This window comes from Aulonocara stuartgranti (genome assembly GCF_965226115.1).
Source record: "Aulonocara stuartgranti genome assembly, chromosome: 18".
Classification (NCBI taxonomy): domain Eukaryota; kingdom Metazoa; phylum Chordata; class Actinopteri; order Cichliformes; family Cichlidae; genus Aulonocara; species Aulonocara stuartgranti.
Window position 1 is genome coordinate 24654480 of NC_138954.1, and position 23701 is coordinate 24678180.

At 40.3% G+C, this 23701-nt stretch overlaps 2 protein-coding genes across 4 annotated transcripts; both read right to left on the bottom strand.

The window, feature by feature from the left end:
- Positions 1 to 2: 2 nt before the first annotated feature.
- LOC309693415 (uncharacterized protein) lies at positions 3 to 7264 on the bottom strand. 3 transcript variants are annotated; one of them, XM_082512580.1, is made up of 11 exons: positions 7199 to 7264; positions 6432 to 6517; positions 5623 to 5710; positions 4959 to 5418; positions 4798 to 4861; positions 4603 to 4669; positions 3251 to 3398; positions 3061 to 3121; positions 2838 to 2968; positions 2658 to 2747; positions 3 to 390 (listed from the first exon to the last, which is right to left on the bottom strand). In XM_082512580.1, exons 2-11 carry the CDS (start codon positions 6490 to 6492, stop codon positions 370 to 372), a joined length of 1191 nt encoding a protein of 396 aa, XP_082368706.1. In that variant the 5' UTR covers positions 6493 to 6517; positions 7199 to 7264; the 3' UTR covers positions 3 to 369. The 3 variants fall into 3 exon arrangements, with proteins under 3 accessions (XP_082368706.1, XP_082368704.1, XP_082368705.1); XM_082512578.1 differs by lacking the exon at positions 7199 to 7264 and adding an exon at positions 6835 to 7181; XM_082512579.1 differs by lacking the exon at positions 7199 to 7264 and adding an exon at positions 6758 to 6824.
- A 2884-nt stretch (positions 7265 to 10148) lies between these two features.
- LOC309693869 (volume-regulated anion channel subunit LRRC8D-like) lies at positions 10149 to 18347 on the bottom strand. The gene is made up of 2 exons (XM_082513473.1): positions 17929 to 18347; positions 10149 to 13553 (listed from the first exon to the last, which is right to left on the bottom strand). The coding sequence occupies exon 2, from the start codon at positions 13549 to 13551 to the stop codon at positions 11062 to 11064; it is 2490 nt and encodes an 829-aa protein (XP_082369599.1). The 5' UTR covers positions 13552 to 13553; positions 17929 to 18347; the 3' UTR covers positions 10149 to 11061.
- Between the last annotated feature and the right edge of the window lie 5354 nt (positions 18348 to 23701).

Genomic DNA, 23701 nt, shown 5'->3' on the forward strand with positions numbered 1-23701 from the left:
TCTGACATTTTTCAAATTATTTATGCATTCATGTTTTGTTTTTGTTTTTTAACGTAGCATATTTTGATGTGGACGGTACAAAGAATTAGTGTTAACAAAACTGCAAGTTTAACCTTCTACAAGCACCCAGATGGAGATCGTCTGGGAGCAGCTGTAGTCAGTGCAACGCAAGGCAGATGAGAAATGGGAATCCGTATATAAACAAAGAAAAGCTGCATTGTGTTCACAGGCCCACAACAGCATGTCTGTCAGCATTAGACACGAGTACTGGGACAGCAGTTTTGTGTGGTAATGAAGAGTAAAGTCGACTGCTCTTCATCCGCAGCATCTCAGTGTAAACAGTCTCATGACAACATCACGTAAGTTCTGTCATTCGAATGGGCTGCCACCCTGAAAGAAAAGAATTAGTTTAGTTACATCTGTAGAGCTCCAGACATGCTGAGTGCACACACTTTAATTACTAGTAATTACTCCTAGCTCTGCAGGCTATCATTTGCTTCTACTAATCGAGCTAGTGTACGGAGAGTGAAAACAAATGCATTAATAAGATTTATGGCTTCAGTTACGTTTCACTTGATACATAAAGATAAAGTTATGCTTTTATGTACAATGTTGCGTTTCAATTTGGCTTTGATGTCTCACTTCACACAAAAGTGCATTAAAGTTAACTCTGCAAGACAGAAGATTACATTCCCTGCACTTACCTACACACTAATAAGACATATTTTACTTATTTGAACTCATATGAATCATGAATATCTTCTGCATATGAACTGTCCCCCATTAAGAACTGATTTTTATCTTTATTTAAAAAATAGCCAATTCATTTTAGTATTAAGTTTGAACTCATTAAATTTGGTAAGTAAAAAAAAAAAATCATTCGCATCTACCCAATAGTCTCATATTACTTAAAAATATCAAAATACATCATGCAGTAGATGACATCTGTATAACTGATTAAGATCCAAGTAGCCCAGAGATCCTGGATAAATGTATAGAAACATAAGGAAAGTGATAATACCAGGCCCAAATATAAAGTGAAGACTTTCAGCTTAGGTTTAACAAAAATTATGCCTCAAGTGTTTAGGAAATAGAACCAGTTTCATACACAGACTTCCATCTACAGAGCCTCAAAGGTAACTGGACAAACTCTAAATATAAGGATTGTTTTCAATACATGGATAAAAATCCTTTGTACTCAATGACTGCCTGAAGTCTAGAAACCCATGGACGTCCTCAAATACTTTGTTTCCTCCCTTGAGATCCTGTACAAGGCCTTTACAGCAGCTGCCTTCAGATCCTGCTTAATTGTGGGTCTTTACCTGTTTGTTGTCAGTTTTACCTGTAAAACATGCTTTGTTGTTTTGAGATCAGGTGACTAATACTCTTGGGTTGCTTTTGTCTAATGCTGTCTAAGCAGTTTGGCAGCATTTGTCTAAATTAGAGCAGAGAGTATAGCCGTGTGCACTTCACAGTTCATCCTGATACTTCTATCAGTAGGTATTTCATCAATAAAAACTACAGGCAGCCATACATCCCCATATCTTAACACTACAACAACCACATTTGATTTGGATGAGCTGTTTCTCTCCTTGCCCGTATATTTCTCTTCCCATTATTGTTCTTTAAGTTCATGTTGGTTTAATCTGTCAAAAGATTTATTTCCAGTTGTACTAAATAAAAGACAAAGAAGCAAGCTAATGTTTTTCAAATTACTTCTGTATTCAAGTCGGGGGGTTTTATGTATCAAATTTTGGTGTGGAAGCTACAAATAAGTATTAACAAAACCGCAAATTTAACCTTCTACAGTACTGTGCAGACTCCTTCTGGCAAAGTTTATTCTAACCTGTCTGTTCTTAACCGTAACCGGTGGTGTGCACCTTGTTGCAAATCCTCTGTATTTACAAGATGAATTTTGATATCAGACTTTCTTCACTTCATTGCCTGACTAGCTTTGACTACATGAGAGGGGTTTTTTTTTTTTTTAAACCAAGGAAAGAGACTGTTGATTTAGCCACTCTCTCTTTTTTCCTTTTGTTATGTTATCTCTCTGAAAGGTTTATTTCTGTTTGGCACCCTAAGAGATGCCCTCCGTCTCTAACACTGATAACTCTTTGGACCTCATATTTAGAATTCCAGCCTACAAAAGGCAACAATTGAAACCAACTCCAGATCTTTTACCTGGTTAATTTGTCATGGAGTAAACAGGCCTCAAAACTGGCCATGAAACTCCTAGTCAATCAATTGTCGAGTTACTTTTGAGCCTCTTGAAAATGTCTGCAATTTCTAAAAAGCGGACACAATACTTTCGTTAAAACCTTTGAAACCGCAGATCTTCATAGTTTCACTCAAACTCCACTGCCATCTTAAACAGAGGCAAAATTACCAAAATCCTATTATTGTCCAAACACTGGATAGCTTCAGGTACTCGTTTTAGAAGCATCATGTAGAAGATTGAATTTTGAGTACACTTAGTCCACAATTGGACAACTTAAGAAAATATTAGGTCAAAATAACCACTTTGTAAAAACGACTGTTTAAATATTAAAAAAGTCTAAGGCCCCAGCTGCTTTTTTTGGCTTGGTAGATTAATGTTAAGCAGCTCTGCCAGCACACTGTGTACACTCTAGATAGTTTGGAAATCTCTTGCAAAATACCTTCAGGAAGTGTTCAAACTGTGGTTTGAGCTCCTTCATCATGGCTTCTGCTTTGCTGAGGCAAGCATGTCTCCTATGCACTTCAAACTCCTTCGGGAAAGTCAAACAATCACAGTAAACAAAAAGGATATTTAATGAAAACACATCTGTGTTGTTGCACTTGTAGGACAGCAGCATTACCTTTGTGCGAGAGAGGTGTTCCTCAGAGGTGATGTGAGCCTGCACTTCAGCAACAGATGTGGATATGTAAACTTTGCAAGCAGCACAATGAAACATTTCCACCTTTGTCATGTGGTTATTTTCCTGTAGAGCTGACAACACGATAGGGGTGAGTAGGATGAAAGTATTTCTTTTTTAGTCTGTCATGAACATCATGACTTTTCATTTCAAAACATGTATTTACTTTGAAGAGCGTTGTCCTCTACCGCTTGGCTACAATAATGGCTCTTATACAGCATCACTTCCTAAAAAAGAAAAGATCTGTTGGACATCTATCTATGGATCTATAGTACATGCAGAGTGCAAACTTATGATACAGAAGCCAGAATACATGACTGGGAAATTCGTTTTACCATTTCTGTCAGTGATCGTACCTGAAGGAACGCTATCATTACGTCATCGTATTTATTATTCTGCTGAATGTGCTCCAGGGTGTCCCAGTGACATTTGCTGTCCAAATGATCCTGCAGCTCCTGCCCATTGGCAAGCTCAACCTCACAAAGGTCACAAGTGATGGGCGTTCTAGAAGAAAAATGATTTGGGCAATTTAAAAATATTTGGGCATTAACTAATCCAGACTGCCCCAGTAGGAGGTAAAAGGTCAAACCTGGAAAATATTATGATATAAAGCAGCATCTGAAACAACCATATCAGCGTAGTGCTTCAGTCCCACTCTTCAACTGATCTGCTACATATTGCTTATTTTAAATATGTCTTTACAACACATGCACTGCCTGAGGTAACTCAGAGTCTCTTGCCTCCTAACATATACAAAAGAGCGACAAAACTGCTGTGATGGAAATGTACATAACAAAATAGGAACAGGTCTGTGTAATAAGGAAAGTTAATTTGTTTTTACGTTACAGCTCATATTCATCAGGACTTAGCAGGGCTTTAGTCAGTAGAGCTGTAGAGTTTAGTCAATCAGGTTTAACGTATTAACGTCTTGTGGTAACTTTCAGGGGTGAAAGAGGAAGCCAAGGTGGAAGTGCCAAACTGTAGTTCCAGCTTTAGCAAGAAAATGAACATGTTTACAGCGTGGTACCGAAACCAGAATTTCAATGACGCAGCTCATCGAGCTTACTGCAAAAACCCGTGACTCACAAGTCACAGGTTATTGTGATGTGTGTAAAGTACAGAAAAAGAGAGAAAGGTCTATTATTAGTTGGCTGTATTACACAAGATAATGCGAATTAAAAGGTCAACGCCGAATGTGGTTAGACCTTGAGCACATTTCGGGCGAGGACCTATTTGATGAGCTTTATATGAAAAATTGAATAAATTCTGAACACTCAGGGAGTAGAGAAGCTTTTGTTTGTGAAGGGATGGATCCCTCGCGATGACGTGACTTGAGCTTATTGGTCCTTCAGCTGGATGAGGTACAAAGTATAATTAGCGTGTTCAGTGGGAGAAACGTTTCGTCAGCTTACTAACTGAATTTGCTTCTGTGCACTTGTACAAATATGGTTACTTCTGGTTCTATAAAACCAACATGGAAGCGGCCAAAATGCTGACATCACTATGAATACTTCCAGCATTACAAGCTTCAGCTGCAGCAAAAACTAATTCTGCAAACTCAGCTGGACTCAGTGCGTCTGACAGATTATTAACACTGGCAAAGTTACAGACTGACCTGCAACATCTTAACTAAACTGTATTAGAGTACATGGTGAGAGGACATGTGATTTCACTTTGTCAACTTGACATCAGAAGGAACAGTGCTTACTTTTCCAAAGTCACAGTTTGGCGCATGTTCCTTGTCACCTTTGTAGAAGGTAGGTCTTGGTCCCGTCCTGTAGAACAATATAATACAGAGAATTACTCAGACAATGTGACGTGATTAAAGCATCTAGTCCTTTCAGCCATTTCTTGCTGTTAATTTGAAATAGTGAGACAAACAAGGTAACCCAGCTACCATTACCTTTTTTCATATAGCCCACCTGATGCTGATAGTCCTGTGACCTCGGTGGGGATAATCTAATAGTCTAAAGAGGACAGAAAGGATCGGTTATCACACTGGATTCAGTTGAACCACAGTAGCCAAACTGCATAAAAATGATTCTTTATTCTCAAAATCTATACCTCCATCTTATATCCTGGTACTGTTATCGTCTCCTCCCCATTGGTTCTCTGTCCATAAGGCACAGGAAACTGTTGGGTGGAGGAGCTGTGAATACACCTGTCAGGGGTGCCACCTCTCTGGCCCAATACTTCACTCAAGGAGCCAAAGCTTGAACAATTAAGTGATTCAGCTTCTGGGCTATAAATCTGTTGTTCATGCTTTCTAATTCCTGCACTGAGACCTGGGATTTCTATAGGTCTGGTTCCAGTGCCAAATTCTCCTCTGTCTAGGGGTCCGCTTCCTGGTTTGGAGTAGGTTGAGCCCCAGTGTCGGCCTTCGGGACAGTCTCTCGCTGAAGTTAAACACTGACGCTCCACACTGTTATCCTCAGTGGGTGGGGAGAGTTTGTGGTCTTGGTCCGGTGGCATCTCAGGTTCAGAGTCTGACGACAAAGGGTTGTAAGGGTCATAAAGCCCAGTCCTAAGATGAGGGTAAGAAGGATTAATTAATTTTTTCTTCTTTTTTTTTTTTTGGAACAATGACTGAACGTTCACACATTAAACAAAATGTTTTGGCTTTCATTGGGCAGACAGACACTATTTCTACAATTTAATTCACTACATGAAAATATGAAGCCTCAAATGTGGGCCAGCCTTGACCGAGGCTACAGGAGACACAACTCACTTTTCTGTGCTGCTTTTGTCCTGAGAGTCTTCATCTTCATCACCGATTGGTTTGAATGAAGACTTCCATTTGTCAACTGAGGATGAAGCTGCAGTATAAAAATGAAAAATGAAGGCAACGTATGTTCAGAGAATACACGCCTCCAGATATGTAATCTAGTTAGTCTGATTACTGATGAAGTCAATGAGTTCGTTGTACTCAAATAGCCTCCGGAGTCACCAGATCTCTATCCAGCAGAGCAGCCTTGCAATGTGGCAGAACGGGAGATTCACATCATAGATGTGCAGCCGACAAGTACGAAGCAACTATTTGACACTACATTGTCAATGCGGAGAAAAATCTTGGAGAAATGTTTCCAACTCCTAATTGAAACTGTGCAATGAAGGATTGACGCAGCTCTGAAGGCAAAAGTGCTTTTAAGGTGTACCTGATAAAATGTCCAGTGAGCGGTAACTTTCAGAGCCTCTGCGTTCTCATATGGGGACATTACATTTCGGGTTTTCTAGGTGTAATTGATTACTAATGAACTTGTGATTCTGCTGTGTGTAACTTATTTAAAAAAAAAAAGACACGAGGTGACGTCTGCACTGCCCTAGTTCCTGAAATCTTTTTCATTATAATTCAAAGACACGTATTAGACTCAGAAATTAATCAAATCAGGCAAAAGGTAAACAAAAACAGCAGTTGTATTTGCAGAGTGGTTATCTGCGACGCAAAGACAAAGGAAGCGTTGAGCTAAAGAGTAATAAAGCACCTCTGTGAGGACGCGTGTGCGTGTTCGTTCTTGCATGCATAGAGGTTACCTGTACCTTTCTGTGCTGCTTGAGTGTTAGCAGCCATGTCTGGTTGTCCTCCCGATATGCGTTTCATAGCATCTATAAAGTCTTGGGGTACTCTGTTCATCGAATGAAACAAAAATAAGCATAAAATGTCAACGCACGTAAACGCAACATTTAACACTGAATGTATCACCGGCTAGCCATTCCTGCTATTAGCTTTAGCTGCACAGCTAGACTCACAACAATTTGTTGACAACAAAGCTTTATGCACCGTTAGCTGGTAGAATTAAATGCTTGCACCGTTAACACCCACTCGACAAAAGAAAAACTGAGTCAGAAATTGAATTAACAGGCACCTTAATGTAGGTTGTAAATCAGAAACTTTCCCAAATAACAATTTTAGCCCCGTTTAAAGAGTGCAGCCTCCACATACCGTGTAGTCGGCATTTTATTAAATCCTGAAGTAGCTCCTTTGCTTCTTGCCTGGGCCTGAAACGTTTCCACATTGTGACGGTTCATTATTTTAAAAAAAAAATAGAGGATATGCTTTGTTGGTAAAGCTAAAGCTGGTTCGCCTATTAAAAGGTTGTTTAGATGATACTTAGAGCAGCCGACAGATGGTAGCAAAGTGCAGCAGAGAATGGATCGATTCATGGATCACATTCATTCTGATCCGACCTTAGGTGGGTTCGAGAGGTAAAAACCTTTTCATAATAACTTACATTCACCTGATACCCGAATAAGCATTTCTAATCAACTGCTCATGGGCAAAAATGTGTAATCAGTCAATCACATACCAGAAAGTCAATGTAGCCATCAGTGGCGGTCCTAGCCTGTTTGGTGCCCTGGGCGAACACCCCCTCTGGCACCCCACCCCGCCTCCTTATATTAAGGATTGTACATTAACATATTTTACTGTAAAAAATGTTATTGGAACCATACTGAATTTAACAAGATAAACACACACACACATACACACACACACACAAATATATATATGAAGAGAGAGCGAGAGTATGCATAGTATGCAAATAGGACAAATCAGCAACTGACAATGACTAATTAATATTGTGCTGAACACAGTCCAAAAGATTCAGTAAGCTACATCAGTGTCTACTGTTTACTATCACAGCCAAGCGGCTAACAAACGTAAAAAGAAAATGTGGGGAAATCTTCTTGGCACACTTTGGACCCCTTATTACCAACTAAGGACTATTTAAATGCTACAATCCACCTGGGTATTGTTGCTAATTCATCTCTGTCCCTTTATGAACACAGTGTACCCATTCTCTGACAACTGCTTCCAGCGAGACAATGATTTTACTGTACTGAAATTGTCTTTACAGTCACCAGAAATTCAAAATGCTCCCCAAAGAAGATATCAATTTGAATTCAATTTATTTTTAACTCTATAAAGAAGTACAACTACATTCAGATGTTTCAGTGTCGCACATCTTATACTGAACAGATAGCCTACTGAAGATAACACGTTCTCTGTGCATATTAATTTTTTGTCATTTGTCAAACACAGCTTTAAAAAAAAATCTCCTTTTTTGATTAGTTTAAAAATGTTCCAGTATTAACTGTGTTTAAGTCTATTAAAACAAGCAGGACCTCAGTAGGGTCTTGTAGACTGCTTGCTCATCTAATTATATATAGATGAATGCACAATGTTGAATTCTTTGAGTGTTTATAAGTTAAGAAAAACTTACAGATAAGAACAGGGGATTAAACAGACAGCAGTGTGAAATCTGAAAGAATTTGTTTAAGAATGAATGTGTGTCAGCACAGGCAGACAGAAACATGACACTACATGCGGGCATGTTTAGTTCCAGAGGAGGATATCTCAAGGACAGGTGTGTTCTCATAATTCTCAGAAAAATCTGGTCAAGACCTACCTAGAAACAGTGCTGTTATTGTTCTTCCTTTGGAGGAATCAAACACATTGTTACTTGTCTGCAGTGCAGCACCAAATCTAGCCCCTGCTTCTCAACGGTCTGATAGGATTCACATTTCAGAAAATATCTCGTGCATGACGGATATGGAGGAACTCAAGACATTTACTTTATCAGTCATTAACTTTTAGACATCGGATGACTAAAAACACATTATTTGAACTCAGTTAACTTCACTGGAGAGTACACTGGGATCATACCATTACTTGGGAACTGCTGAGGTCAATGTAACATTGTCAGTTGTCTCTTGGCAACATTAACAAAAGAGCCGTGACTCTGGGACCTTTGTACTCAAGCCCTTAAGGGACGTTTTAAATCTTTCTTGAGTTTCTGCTGCAGACAGGAAACAGAAAAGGGTGGAGGGGGAAAAAACTGTTTTTCCAGGAGGAAAAATGTAGAGTGAAACAAACAAGGGTATAATAAAATGCTGGAATGAAGTACTTACTGAGAACGAGCCACCCTTAATATTTTTGGTTCTTCCTGTATATTTTCTGCTGTCCCTGTGCTCATTTTCTTAACTGCTTTCAGGGCTGTGGGGACTGTCACAGGGTGAGAGATGGGTAAACAGTGGGCAGACTGTCCATCTTCACAAGGCTAACACAGAGAGGCAGACAACCACTCACATCTACGAGTACCATTTTAGAATCACTAATTAACCTGAAATAACTGTGAGAGGAAACTGATGTACTTCATACAGGACAGCTCCATTAGAATCAGGAGGTTTGCAGCCATGATCTTTTTTGCTGCGAATCCAACGAGAAACAGAAACAAGTGTGAGCCAGGTCAGAAAGAAAATCCAAATTAACTTCAAATAAATCATAGACTGTTCTTAAAAGGTTTATCTCCCTACTGGTTTGTTGGATTAAACACAAACACTTGAGTTTGCCATTAGCTTGTATTTTTTGGGAAGTTTTTTTTGGAGCTTTGTTAGTGTGAAAAACTTATGCCAGGGGGTTAAAAAAACAAAACAGGGATGATCAAACAACACCATATTCAATAAGAAGCATGTTTAGTGTCAATATAACACTTAAGCCAGTGACAAACTTGAAGTGTATTAAAATTCTATTTATTTTTAAAATTATAAGTATATACTGTTTTTAAATAGGTACATCTGTGGTATATTCATGTAGACATGGTTAAGCAAACCGAATGGGGAAGATAGGGGACTTTGATCGTGGCACGGTTATTGGTGCCAGAGGATGGAGGAGAATGAGCTGACATGAAGTCAAGCGTTACAACCGAGGTATGCAGTAGAGCAACCTTCAAGGCACATCTGTGAAAGAGATGGGTTACACCAGCAGAACTTAACACTAAGTGCCACTCCTTTTACCTAAGAACAGAAAACAGAGTCTACACACAATTTACACACAAAAGAAAATTGGAAAAACATTTCCTGTTCTGACGAGTCTTGATTTCTGCTACACAATTCATGGTCGGCTAAGAAAACACTCCCAGACTGACTGCTGATTGAAGCTTCTATTTAAAACCAGTTAGAACAAAGTTTGACGATGGTTTTATAGGCTGAAGTCAGGGGGTTGTACCAAGGCCCAGTGTAAGGATCATTTTGAACTGTGACTCAAGTCCAAGAATAGAACAATGAAAGTGGAAACAAGTGGGGGAAAAAAAAGTCAATTTTGAAAGAAAATCTGTTCATTTTCCAATGATACAGTTTTAAAATGTTGTTAATCCACCTTACATATTTAAAAGAATAATCTCCAAACTTACAGATTTCACTGCAGGACAGCAGCAAGTGTCATGAACCTGAAGGCGATCGATAATCATTAGACGTTAATCTGGACTGTTGTTTTATTGTACAATAAAAATGTGAACTTTGAGCAGAGGCTCATCAAGGTGGTACAGCAGCTCTGAAGAACACGTATATCAGGCCTACACAGAAGTACATTGACAAGAATGAAGGCAGATGTCATCATCTTTACATGATTGTGACATGTGGGACCAGTAGCTCAACACAACAGATTCAAATCACACTTCAAAACATGGTTTCAAAAGCTAGTCAACCGATTTCCCTTTTATTAGTTCTCTCAGCAGGACATTCACCAATCTTTACATCATTAGGGTTTCAATGTGCAAATGAATTACTGGAGGCTTTCATATACAATCTTTACTACAGTGGGGTAAAAGTTCATTTCTGGTCTCCACCTGAGTTTACAACTCAAATTCTTTCGGCTACATAGGTATGAAGAAAAAAAAAAAAAAATACACTGGTTACTTGATTTCAACAAGTTAAAAAGTACCTTGATAGTTTCAACACAAAAAGAAAGAAATCTGACAAGAAATCATAAATTATTAATTTTTGTCCTGTTGTTTGTGAAAGCCCTCACTGTAAAAAAACAAAACAAACAAATAGCAGCAGTTAAGGCAAAAAGATTGTTCCCAATGGTTACATTTATACCTGAGTACCTAAAACAATAATGACAAATGTATATAATGTGCCACTGAAATGGTTTTGGTCTATAGAATAATATACAAAGAAGCTGGATTTTTAATATCTCAAAGCTATCAAAAAAGCATAATAACAATGTTGCATTAGATACATACTTCGCAATAACAAAAGCTCTGTTTTCTTATGCTGTATTTAAACAGAAGCAACTAAGACAGCCTAAAAATACTAATCAAGAAATGCATGGATAATACAATACAAAAATAATGGTTGAAGCCATCCGTCTTTTTAGGTGGCTTTTGTGCTAAAAGGTTTCTCGGCTGATACTTTCTTTAGCGTCCACGGGCAGTGTGTCAAAAAGATGGTCCTCCACGATTAGGCAGTTTCTGCGCAGCAGGCGGCAATTTCCTAACTGGGCAGGCACTCTGTCCAGACAGTTTCCTTTGAGCTCCAGCTGAGTGAGCTGGACTAGCTGACCCACAGCCTCTGGCAGCATCGTGAGCGCATTGTGCCCCAGACACAGCACCTTAAGCTTGGTGCATCTGAACAGAGGCTTGGGCAGCCCCTCCAGCTTGTTGGAGTTGATGGCCAAGTGCTGGAGGTTGTGGAGGAGACCCACATCTGGAGGAAGCACCGAGATGGAGTTGTGGCCCACCTCCAAGTGTCGCAGTTTGGGCAGAGTGAACAGGGCAGCAGGGAGGGTCTCCAGTTTATTGTGAGAGAGGTAGAGAGCCTCCAGAGACTTGATGTGGCCGATGGTGGCTGGAATGGTGATTATTTTGTTGTGCCACAGTTTAAGGCACGTCAGCCTCTTGAGGTGCTGGAAGCTGATGATCTCCTCTATGGTTCGAATATTGTTGGATTTCAGGTCAAGTTCTTGTAAATTGGTTAAGCTGAAAATGGCATGGGGAATCCTATCAAGTTCACAGTTGTGCAGCTCCACTTCAATCAGATTTGTCATCTTTTTCAAACTGTTTAGGACCAGCAATTTTGTACCATCATTGTGAACCATTAACCGAATCAGATGCGGAGAAAGTTCTGTTATGTTTGTGGGGATTTTTGTGAGGTTGCTCTTCAGGCATAGCGTCTTTAAATGCCTCAAATCTCGCATGGACTCCAGGCAAATCATTTTGTTGTTCTCTGAGCTCAGGTTGCCAATTAGGTTAAGCTCCCTCAAGTTCCTAAGCAAATAAACCCAAGCCGGGATCTCGGCAACGTCGGTGAACTTGACATGAAGGCAGCGGAGATGGTCACGGAGGAAAGCAAAGCCCGTCTGCTCAACTTTGGCCGGAGAGTTGCAAAGATGCAGCTCTTGCAAGCTGGTCATCTGGGAGACCTTTGCAGTGAACCTCACGTCAGGAATCAGCTCCAGTCTGAGCACTTCCAAATCTGTGAGGTCAAACACTGCATTCGGGAGTCCAGAGAGCATGAAGAGGTGCAGCTCCTGCTTGTCCTGTGCATTACGCGTGACAAGCTGCTTTAATTTTTCAAAAGTCCACTCGTGGTTGAGGCTGATCTCCCTTAGCTTATTTTCACTGACCTCAGACAGAAAAACGCCAAAGCGCTTGGAGTAAAGTTGGTCATACTGGTCAATCATGTGTAAAAGGAATGCAAAGTCATTTTTGACATCAGGAATGTCACTAAAGCTGCTCTCTTCCCTGACCTTCTCAAACGAATACTCTTTCAGGGGTCGCCGGAACACCCAGAAGAGAGAGTACAAGCATATCATCCCATAGATCATTATCAATGCCACATAGGTGACGAGCAGTTTGCTCAGCATGAAAGCCATGTTGTGTGTACAAAAGAACTTTGTATATCCTGTTAAATGTTTTATATCAGGCTTACATTCATGTGTGAATTTTATTTCGGCTAAAAAGGTTGAAGTGTAGCACAATATCAAAATAAACTTCACAGATTTGACAATGGTCTGTGCTACATAAAGCTTGTAGATAAAATCGCTGTCCTCCACATGGGCTCTGAATTTTCTCACCTTCTCAAAAAGAGCTTTGGCCTGCTCCCCATCTTTTTTATCCAAGATCGTCATGCTACTTGGGACCTCCGCAATAGGCTTATCTGCAGAAAATTTCACCCCAAGCATGGGTGTGGATGGGCTCACATTTGTGCTGTCATCGTTCCCCTCTATAGACACCTGCTTTGGTGCAGAAGAGGTGCCGGTCAGCCTCTGTTTGTTTTCCTCCGAGTCCTCGCAAGCAGTTTCAGACAAAGCCTTTGTTGTCCAAGGAGATTCAAAACACCGTCCCAGAATAGAAACAAAATGCTCAATCTTCGAACTTGTTTTGGGGTACTTGAACCAGAAGTTGCTACTGACCATGAGAATGAGGGTGTGGATGAGGGTGAGGTATGGAAAGTATTTGGAATACCAGGGCAAGGCATCATGGTAACACTTTTGGTTGATAAAGACATACTGTTGAAAGTCCAGGTTTGTTTTGACCCCTGTTGGAGGGGCTTGTAATGCAGTAATCTTACTGACCGCTTCATCCGTTAGGTCCTTAGTGACCGGTGGGATGGTTGTTCCTACAGGGGCTCTGGTGGATGAGGTTACATCCTCAGGTCTCTGCTGGGGCAACGAGCTTGTTCCTGAGGCTTCCTCTGCATTATCTATACATGGAAGGCAAGCTACTTGGTCCTTGGTGATCTGCATGGTCATTGCAAATACGGCCAGCATGAGCATGATCAGACCCAGGTAGTCCATGAAGACGTCCCACCATGGCTTTAAGATGCGGTATGTTGGCTGGATGTCGTTCAGGGATGCAATCTCAGTGAGAGTGAACATCGCTGGAACAAAGAGACAAAACTCAATTAATTTTACTTATACTATTTATTTTATGGTTTTTTTGGCACTAAACTTGAACAAAACAATTAACTGATTAATTCTGATTATTTATAAATTGGTCAGTTACTTTTCTAGTTCATCCTCATCATGATCATGATCGTTAATGAAAGCTGATTGTATTTGGGGTGTGCACCATGCCTGTCGCATAAAACATGATATTTGAATATTTATAAAACCTACAGACCTGTAACCCTATTTAAACCAGACGTGTCTCGGGACTTTTAGCTTAAACCAACACAAAGTTTATACCACCACAAAGACACATTTTGATATGATCACTGAGGTGCAGCAGTGCTATGAGATGCATTTAACCTTTGTAAACACTGTGGTCCAACAAAAGGACCTTTTCCATTAAAACCTACTCAGATCAGCTCGCCAAAACTCAACTGGTTTTCTATTACAATCGAGTACCACATAATGTGCGTGGTCATTGTTACAGCAACCCATCCGTGCATCCCTTGACATAAGCATGTGACACGAAGGCTACAACAAAGATGACCGTCGAAGCGATGATATAGCTACTGCTCAGTTTGTGGCTTTTCGTGTGGCAGTTTTGATTTTCATGAGAAAGAAACTCTCATGACTCATTGAGTGACACCACTGACCAGCCAGTCGCTAACATGCAGTCTGACGATGTCACATTTTAGTACCTACTTGGATCGCTTAGAACCGGTGGCCAAGTAGGTACTATTTTAGCACTTGGTACCAGGTACTATGGCCAACTAGAAAACCCTGAAAACTAGCGAACCGTGGCGATCAGATACTAATAGAAAAAGGGTTAAACATGCAACAGGAAATTATGACACGAGTGCAGGATATTGTGGTACTTATGCCCTGTGTCCTTTTGCAAGAACAGATGACTCTGTCCAACTACTTTAATATTAGTATTTCAAACGGTATGTTGGTATGATATCCCATGCTTGTAAAATCTGACATTTTGCTGGGAACTCATGGACATAACAACTGCACAGGGCCAGCTGGACATCTTGGAGATATTTTAAGTCCTCTTTCAGTTCTTGTCATGAGCAGCCCGAGTAAGAAAACAAACAAAAAAAAAAACCTTCCAAAATAACTTGACACATTTTGTTTAGAGGACAAAGTTGATGTGGATTTATGCTTCAACAGGAAATCTAAAACCTACGCCGTAACTATTGTGATTGGCCTGTTCAATACTGTTGATTCCTCCTATACATGCTCAGCTACTTTTTCACTCCAGTTTTTGAATTTATCAGTGAGATGATAACAATCACTGTCTCAATATAAGAAATAATAATATTAGCATAAATATAAGGATTCTCAAATGTCAGAAAATTCCTGAGGGAATGCACAAAGTTGTAGAAAAGCTTGAGCAACATATGTTTGCCCCTATAAGGAGAAAAATAAACAACAGGTATATAAAAAAAAAAAAAAAAAGACCGGAAGGGAGATAAAGTCCCAGCATTTAATTTGTTTCCATCATGGCCTCCTCCATATAAAACAAATCTAAATCCATAGCAAGTTACCAAACTGGAGACTGATTTCATGCATTCAGCTAAGTCTGCTGGAGTAACACATTTATCCTCCCGCTACATGAGCCATGAATCAGTGACTACAAGTATTAAAGTGCCCTATCATTTTATCATGGTGTGAACTACATTGAACTCTCACTTCCTTTTCATAGTGTTTAAGCACCAGGCCAAAACTGTGCTAAATCCAGACATATTACAACATGCTGTTTTTGGAACAGAGTCCTTTGATGAAGCCCCAAATCCACCAGTGTTCTTACTCACTAAGACCTTTGGCAGATGTGCATTTCCTTTAGTGATGCATTGAAAATTGTTCTCTTACTTAGTGAATGTTGCACTTTTTACATAGTTTGGAAAACACACTAAAACATCATAATATGATCTGCATTCAAATCAGCAGTTAATCTGCTTTGAATGTTTCAACATCCTTCAGATATATACAAGTCTTTCCTTAGAGGTACGAATAGTCATTTGCAATTTAAAAATTCACTTAGCGTGACAGCCTTACATGTTACAGGATGTTTTAACTAAGGCTAACAGCTTGTCTGTGTATCGGCCACGAGGTAATCCCTTGACCATTACTCACTCAGCTTTTAGTTCTATTCAGCATATACAGCATTTGGTACAGTCACATACATGAATGACCATCTCAGACGTCATTACTGTTAACGTGTTTTTCCCTCAGTTTCCACAGTAAGAACACAAAATTGACAGTCAAATGTTTGCACGAAGGATTGTGCATGTAGTTTTGGTGTGGCCTAATGCATCCATTGATCACACCGGATTGCTGGTTCTACGTTTTACTGTGTGCCCATAAAGAAAATGCTGTTTAATTTTTTTTAAACTATGATATCCAATTGTTTTAACATACTGCATGGATTTAACATAGAAATGAATGAACATAGAAAGAAATACTGAATGAGAGGTTGCATTTTGTTACAGCTACCACTATGACTTAGCACTATTAGATGCGGTCACACTAATAGCTTGGCTGTCTAGTCATTATTAGAATGGTGTTGTGTCATAGTGCCACATTATTAACCATATATTTTACCTAAGACATATGTTTGGGAAATCTGTGGCTGTAAATAAAACAGCAGTGTACTATAAAAGAAGTTCAACACAACTAGGCTTTCTTTGTGTTAGTTTGCTGGACAAAATCTAAAATGCAAATCCCAGTCAGAAAGAAAGGGTATCATGATGATGGTTATCTCCGTTTTTTCTGTGAGCCGGGCTTTCTGCTTCAGGCTCTTTGCACACTCACAAAAAGTGGGCATTTTTTTATCATATGACTCTTCTTCCGCACAAAATGATCCCTGTGAGTGCAACCTACTCCAATCAGAGACATTAACGTGTAATGAGCAAAAATGGTGATTAAAAATCTGCAAATAGTATAAAAACAGCAGTAAAATGCAAAGCTGTTGCAAACAAAGAGATTTACACTGCAGAAAAATCTTGAGCTTTGTGTCACAGAGCCGTAAAATAAAACTTTTAATTGAAGCTTATTATTTTAACTGAGTACACCCTTAGGGCTGATGTTTAATTCCAACATGCCGGATGCACTTTAGAGCTTTCAAACTTTAACTGGACCATTACAGGTTACTTACATCAGCCTAAAAAAGTACACGTGGAATTCGTGAAATTACTTGTATTGATTGAACAGGTATTCAGAAATCTCTGACTTTAAACTCAGCATATGATGCGAAATGTTGCTTCTTAGTACACCACTGTGAAGTCATCAGGAATCACCATTAATTGTTGTTAGTGGCAACTGTGATAGCCTATAGATAATATATAGTTATATTTATTTCTATTATATGTCTCTTTTGTTTTGTATACATTCCTCTTGATTGTATACATTTCTTCTGTGTGTCATTTGTTCCTGCTGTTTTACTATTTATGTTTTAGTTCTGTACAGTTGGCATGGAGCACCCATAATTTCATTGTACATGTACAGTGGCAATAAAGGGCTATTCTATTCTATATCCTTGCAAAGCGGAGCGAGTAATCTTTATCAAACTGTGGCAAAGCTAGAAGGAGCTTGCATTATCAGCCCTCCCCCAGTCTTTTGCATATGATAAATGGCCTGTATTTGTATAGCGCTTTACTAGTCCCTAAGGATCCCAAAGCCCTTTACACAACCAGTCATCCACCCATGCACACACACATTCACACATGGGCGAAGTAACAGATCCAAACAGATTAGAGAGGGGGGAGGCGTTGCGTGAGAGAATGTGGGGCCCCCAGGAAAGGGTGGGGCCCTCGGTTATTATAGGCGGCCCTGGCATCAAGGACGGGCTAGCGTTGGCGATAGTTTCCTGATTAAACTCGTAGAGGAATAACGCTACTCGGTTCAGGGTGAATTACGACTTTCACCACGTGACAGCAGCCGCTTTGCTCCAAGTCAAGTTCATTGAGGACTGAGCAGAAGTTTAAAGATGGCCAGACTGAACTTTAGGTCATACCTGAAGTTACAACACCAGCTCCAGGCACCACGATGTATTTAACTCGTGGAGACCTGCGCACCCACATGGGACACCAGTCATCTCTGCCACAGTCTGACGAAACTGCTGATTTTTTTTGGCGCACGCGATGGTTCTTTCCATTTCTTTCTTTTTTTGCCCGCTGTGCGGGATCAGGTGATTCACCCAGACGCGTGAGAAAAGAGAAGCAGCACGTGTCCCCGCGTTAAACATTCATCAGCCTCTTATCTCCGTTAGTCAATAAACAACAGGTTGCGGGTTATTAAAGCGATTTATTTTTATCCCTTTAGTAATGTGTTGAAAAGATAACGAGAAGAAAATATACTTACTGCCAGCGAGGCGTTATCTCAATCCAATTACTTCTTCTTCACCCCGCATGCCACTTTTCGCTCCCCTCTCCAGGTGCGTCTTTAACCTAATTTCTCGGCCTCGTTTCAAAGCAAAGGGATGACGCTGCTCGCTCACGCAAACCTCCAGAAAACATTCGTTTGCAGCCCTGCGGTCTGTCGGCGGGTAGCCCTCATACCTGAACCCGCCTGACTGCCCGGGGCCGTCCGTTTGTTACTAGACAGTAAGCGCAGCCTCACCTCCGGGTCACCACATTTCTAAGAAAAAACGACTGATCCAACATGGAGCTGCGCGAACCGCTGTTGCGCGTGCGATGGGCGCTTCTGATTGGAGGATAGCGTTCACGGCAACTTCCCGAATGCTCCACCCACCAGTTCGTCTCCTGGTGCTGCGTTCACTGTGGCGGTGGGGAAAACCGGAAAAGTCACAGACGGTCAACGGCCGGCCGCAGCACTGCCCGTACGAGTCCGCGTTACGGCCGTGCAAGTAGTACCACGACAGGGGTCGCGTGGAATGTTTTTATAGCTGGTCTTAATTAAACGTCAACTCGGTAGGAGAAACATAAAAGTGGTATTTTCTACAAATAGTGTACACTTTCACTTAAGTTACAGTAAAAAGATAATTTAAACACACACACACAAGGCAGGGGTACACTGTGTTACTGTGACTATGTATCAGATTCATTCCTGATTTCCAGCTCTTTCTGGATCTGGCTGGTGATGGGTGGAGGAAGTGTCTTTTCAGTAGCAATGCATACAGGTTTCAACCGGTCGAAGGCTGCTGGCAGCTGTGCTCACGCTACTTCTGTACTCTGAGAGGGGGGGGGGGGGGGGGGGGGCAGGAGGAGGCAGGAGAAGAAAGACATGAAAGAAAGACGACTCAGAGTACATGATGTGTGTAAAAGAAAAAAAAGAAGAAGAAGAAGAAGCGCAAAAGAGGAAGTGGTTCCTGACTTAAACACGTGTAGAAGAATTACAGTGATGCATATTTTTGTCTCTGTAGAAAGCAGGTAGAATCCATACAGTGGAGTATATCAAATGTATTATTTCTACTGTGGGGCCAAATGTTTACTCAGAGTAAGTAACACCATCTTGTGATGGCTGTGTTTGCACAAAGAGAAGTGAATGAAAAAAGAAAGTGGACTCACTTAACCTTCTGATCTCACAAAGTGCTGTTACACAACTCCCAGTCACTCCATGACCACCTTTATAACCATTCATAAGGTTTAAATTTGGCCACTGCCCTCATGTCAAACCTCTTTTCGTTTAGGTGACTGTGGTGAGGCTTACAAGTGGCATAAATTATTCAGCATGGATCTCCTTCTAAAGAATGCGCTGCACAACATCACACTCTTGCATCAGCCTTTGCATTAATAATAAATATGAAATAACTGCGCATGTATACAGGTGAGGTCCCTGTGTAGAAGTAGGAAAAATAAACATACATTCAGCTTCTTTTCAAGCCACAAAGCACCAACAAAGACAAACAAACAGACCTGTTTCTATGGCAGTTAATTTCCCCCACATGCACTGTAAACACACAGCTCTCACCCACACACAAACACACACACGCACAAAGTGGAGAGGGAAATTCAGCCTTTGGTTAGTTAGACTAACTAATCTAATGCTGGCTATGTGCTGGGGGAGGGCTTGGGATTGGTGGATGAATGCAATCAATAAAGATTTGTTGGGTATACTTAGAGAAGAAAATGTAGTAATATGACAGTCATAAAGAATGATAATGTGGTGATGCAGCGGGAAAATGATGGATAACAACCTCTGAGGCCCTGAGGTAGTTGTTACTCTGTGTGCATCTGCATGTGTTTGAGACAAAGAAGCAGACTGAGCACATTACCATTTTTATGTCATTATGCTGTGATTTGTAACAATTTCTCCAAGTGGAATCTGCACAGAAACAGCTGGCCCATTCAAGGGTTTTCGCTATCAGTGATATTAAAAAGCATGAGTCAGGCAAACATTTCACTAGAAAGACAAAGATTATACTGAAAGACAAACAAAAAATATTTGAAAGGCTTGGGGGCACTTTTGGTCCATTGTAAAAGATTTGAATATAACAGAAGATCAGTGATTCCAGTAATTTGGTGAAACAGTATTTTATCTTGAGACACTGAATATTGAGCCAGACGTTTCTTGTTTTTTTTTTAGTTATGAATCATTAAAGCATACAGAATGACCCTGAATGACTCAAGAGATGAAATGAGTCCACACACAACAGACAGCTTAGCAAAGTGTCAATTTTAAGTTCAATTTCTCGGCACTTTGTTACTAGCGGCACATCACAAGAATCCTACAATCTGTTCTAATTTCTTTAGCTGAATCTTCAAAACACACAGGAGATAAGATAAGATAAGATAAAACTTTATTAATCCCTCGGGTGGGTTCCTCTGGGAAATTCGGTTTCCAAAAGCACAGCACCGACAGAAGTTACAGTTACAGAATATTATATATATATATATACACACACACACATATATATAAATACAGAGACATATATAAATAAAATATACGAAGGGGATAAATAGAATAAATAGGAATAAAAATAAAAATACAAGTGAATTGCACATTTCAAGTATTGAGGTCTATTGCACCATTGACTATTAACAAAAGTATTGCACAAAAGGTATTGCACAGTGAAGTATGATAAGTTTGTAGCATAAACCTATTCGCTGGAATGTTCAAGACAATTTACTACACAGCAAAAGCAAGACACAAGTAGGCAAAGTTCTTTGTGTTACTCGTGCATGAGGGAGACCTGCCTGGAGCCAAGTGTCATTCCACCCACTTGACCTCCGTCAGACTCTCAGCCAGGTTCCCTGTAGCACTCCTTTTATTGCGGTCACATGAATATGCATAGGTTCATTAACATATGACGTTTCATATAGGTATACATGTGGACAAAGAATACCTTGTCTGTGTGTGTCGTGTAAGTGTGTGTGTGTGGGGTCAAGATGTGACCCCGTGAAGACTCCCCAAAGCTGGTGCCAGGAGTCTAGCGGTCCATCTAAACAAAAGGCTCTTATACTTAACCAGATACAGAGTAGGTGTCCTTCTATACCATAAATCAGTAAGAGCAGATATAACCTCTCTCCTGACCTTAAGTTGTGTGTGCATGCCAGAGTGCTCTGGGAGGCACACAGAGTCTCCACAGACTACTAAGGATCAAACCTCTACCAACATGACATTGATTATAAAACTCTAAGCATATATGAGTAGATATTTCTAAGCATAAATGACAATCAACAATACAAATCTAACACAGGACATGAGAGCTGCATCTGGGTTTTCAGTTGATCCATCTAATGTTCTCTGAAGCCTCATCAGAAATGGTCCCAGTGGAAGTGTGGCTGTCAAGAAGCCATTCTTAGGGAAGTGAAACAGGGAGAAAAGGCTGAAGGAGCACTTAAAGCCACACATTAAGCCTGACAATTTGGACTGTTTTGAAGGTGTAAAGTGAAATATATTTTCAAAGGTTAAAGGGATCTTGAGTAAGAAAGGCATTTTGTAACCCCAGCACAGTCACAAACCTCACAGACCGCTGAATTCTGCACATGTATGTATGTTATATTTGTCATTGTTACTAAATTACCATTAAGAGAGACATTTTCCTGTTGGTCTTCTTTTATGTTTCTGCGTTGCCTCTGTTTTGATCATTACTAATAACATTTTTCGAATATTCATAAAGCTATTGTATATTAAAAGATTTATAAACGCATCACACGAGGCCATGTTTCAGGCAAATATCATTTGTGCAGCAAAAAATGAGATTATCTCGCAGTGCACAGCTGTCCTCTGTATCATTTCCTGAACAGCTGAAACACATTGGAGTGTTCTTTTGTTTTTTTCTTTTTTAAGTCATACTGGTAGGATAACCATGCAAAAGCTTTTTTTCAATGAGCCAGAATCAGCCATGCTTTGCAGATATAAGATGTATACACTCGTCAAAGAGTTACAGTCTCAGAGTCGTGGTACTGTTCAAGCAAATCTGAACCAAATCATGCTGAATGATGATCAATAACTGTAATCATGCTAAGCATTGCCGAGCTCTCGTAGCACGTGCATATTCCACACCTCAGTCACTGCTTTTATTTTTTAGCTCCATCTGGTGTTGTCCTGATGCACGCTGACTGTCCTGGCTTATGCGCTGATGTAATGAAAATGCAGTCGCTGCAGACTGCAGCTGAAAGCATTTTCTTTAAGCAACAGACATTAATATAAGTTGCAAACACAATTATATTTGTATTTATCTCACTCAGGTTTAGTTGCTTCAGATCCTGATGTCTATCTTATTTTGCTACCACAAAACCTGAGTCTTTGCGACTGTGGTTTCCTGCATATGCCAAAGAATTATTACACAGACTGGTACTGAGTCACACAGACAAACTGACAGCAATCTGGCAGACCTTTGTTGCCTCTTATGAAAAAAAAACTGTGCAGTTTAAAGATTTGTTTTAAATAAAGAAGTGTGAAAGATTCAGTTAACTTTTCTCAAACATAGAGCCACCGATGGGTTTGTGTTACAACACAGGCTAACCACAGTCACAATTTGTGTCACAGTCTGGTGCAATGTGAGGTTTGTATTTATTAGGTTATGCAGTACCATGTGTCTGTTGCATAGGCTGGTTTGGCCGGTAGTTAAATGTTTGCCTTAGTGGTCTATCTGACAATGTGAGGGGTATAGTGAAGTTCAACATAGCCACGATTTCTTTGTGTTAGCTGGCTCAACACAAACCAGAGATAACGGGATAGGAGGAGACTGTTGATATTGCTGGGCTTTTCTGCCGTGTGGATCCATTAGCCCTAAGGTTCAAGTAGGCCTACTCTCTGTATTCTCTTACAGGAAAAAATTCAAAGGAGATCACCACATAGTCACCAACACTTCCAAGTACGAAAAGGCACAGTGCCAATTATCACCACTTGTCTCCAACATGTCTGGTAAAGAACAGTGGGCCCATGACTCTTCTTTCTCACAAAACGATCCATATGAGTGCCTCCAGTCAGAGATAAAAGACAAACAAACATTAAAAACATGACAGTGAAACTTTAACCTGCATACAATTAGATATTAAAGGTTTATGATTCATGGCAAACTACCAGACTCAATGCTATGTATTTTATTTGTAGCAGTTACAAAGGACACAGCTGTTAAATTGGAGCGACCATGGCTCAGGGGGTTGGGAAGCGTATCTGTAACCGGAAGGTTGCTGGTTCGATCCCCGGGCTCTCTGTCCTGGTCGTTGTGTCCTTGGGCAAGACACTTTACCCTACTGCCTACTGGTGTTGGCCAGAGGGGCCGATGGCGCGATATGGCAGCCTCGCTTCTGTCAGTCTGCCCCAGGGCAGCTGTAGGTACAATCGTAGCTTGCCTCCACCAGTGTGTGAATGAATAGTGGCATTGTAAAGTGCTTTGGGTGCCTTGAAAAGCGCTATATAAATCCAATCTATTATTATTATTATTATTAAATTGACTAGCACTAGCCAGTATGTTATCTAAGGTGCTAGAAAAAATCATGTTTGATAGCATTAGTGTGTTCATCTCTTCCCTGGATAATCAGTTTGCCTTCAAATGAAAGCATGGCACGGACATGTGCATATATGCACTCAAGGGAACATTCAGTTTGAATAGGGCCTAAACTTCATCTGCCCTTATGGGTTTCATTGATGCCTCTAAAGCTTTTGATCAAGTGAACCCTGAAAAACTTTTTGATAAATTGAAGCGACAGGGAGTTCCTGGATA

Coding starts and splice junctions, on each gene's coding strand:
- LOC309693869 (XM_082513473.1), bottom strand. CDS start 13,551: ATGTTCACTCTCACTGAGATTGCATCCCTGAACGACATCCAGCCAACA.
- LOC309693415 (XM_082512578.1), bottom strand. CDS start 7,055: ATGAATCGATCCATTCTCTGCTGCACTTTGCTACCATCTGTCGGCTGC. Junction 5,711..6,431: donor CACTCAAGCAGCACAGAAAG/GTACAGGTAACC, acceptor TTTATACTGCAG/CTTCATCCTCAGTTGACAAA. Junction 3,399..4,602: donor CAAACTGTGACTTTGGAAAA/GTAAGCACTGTT, acceptor TTTTTCTTCTAG/AACGCCCATCACTTGTGACC.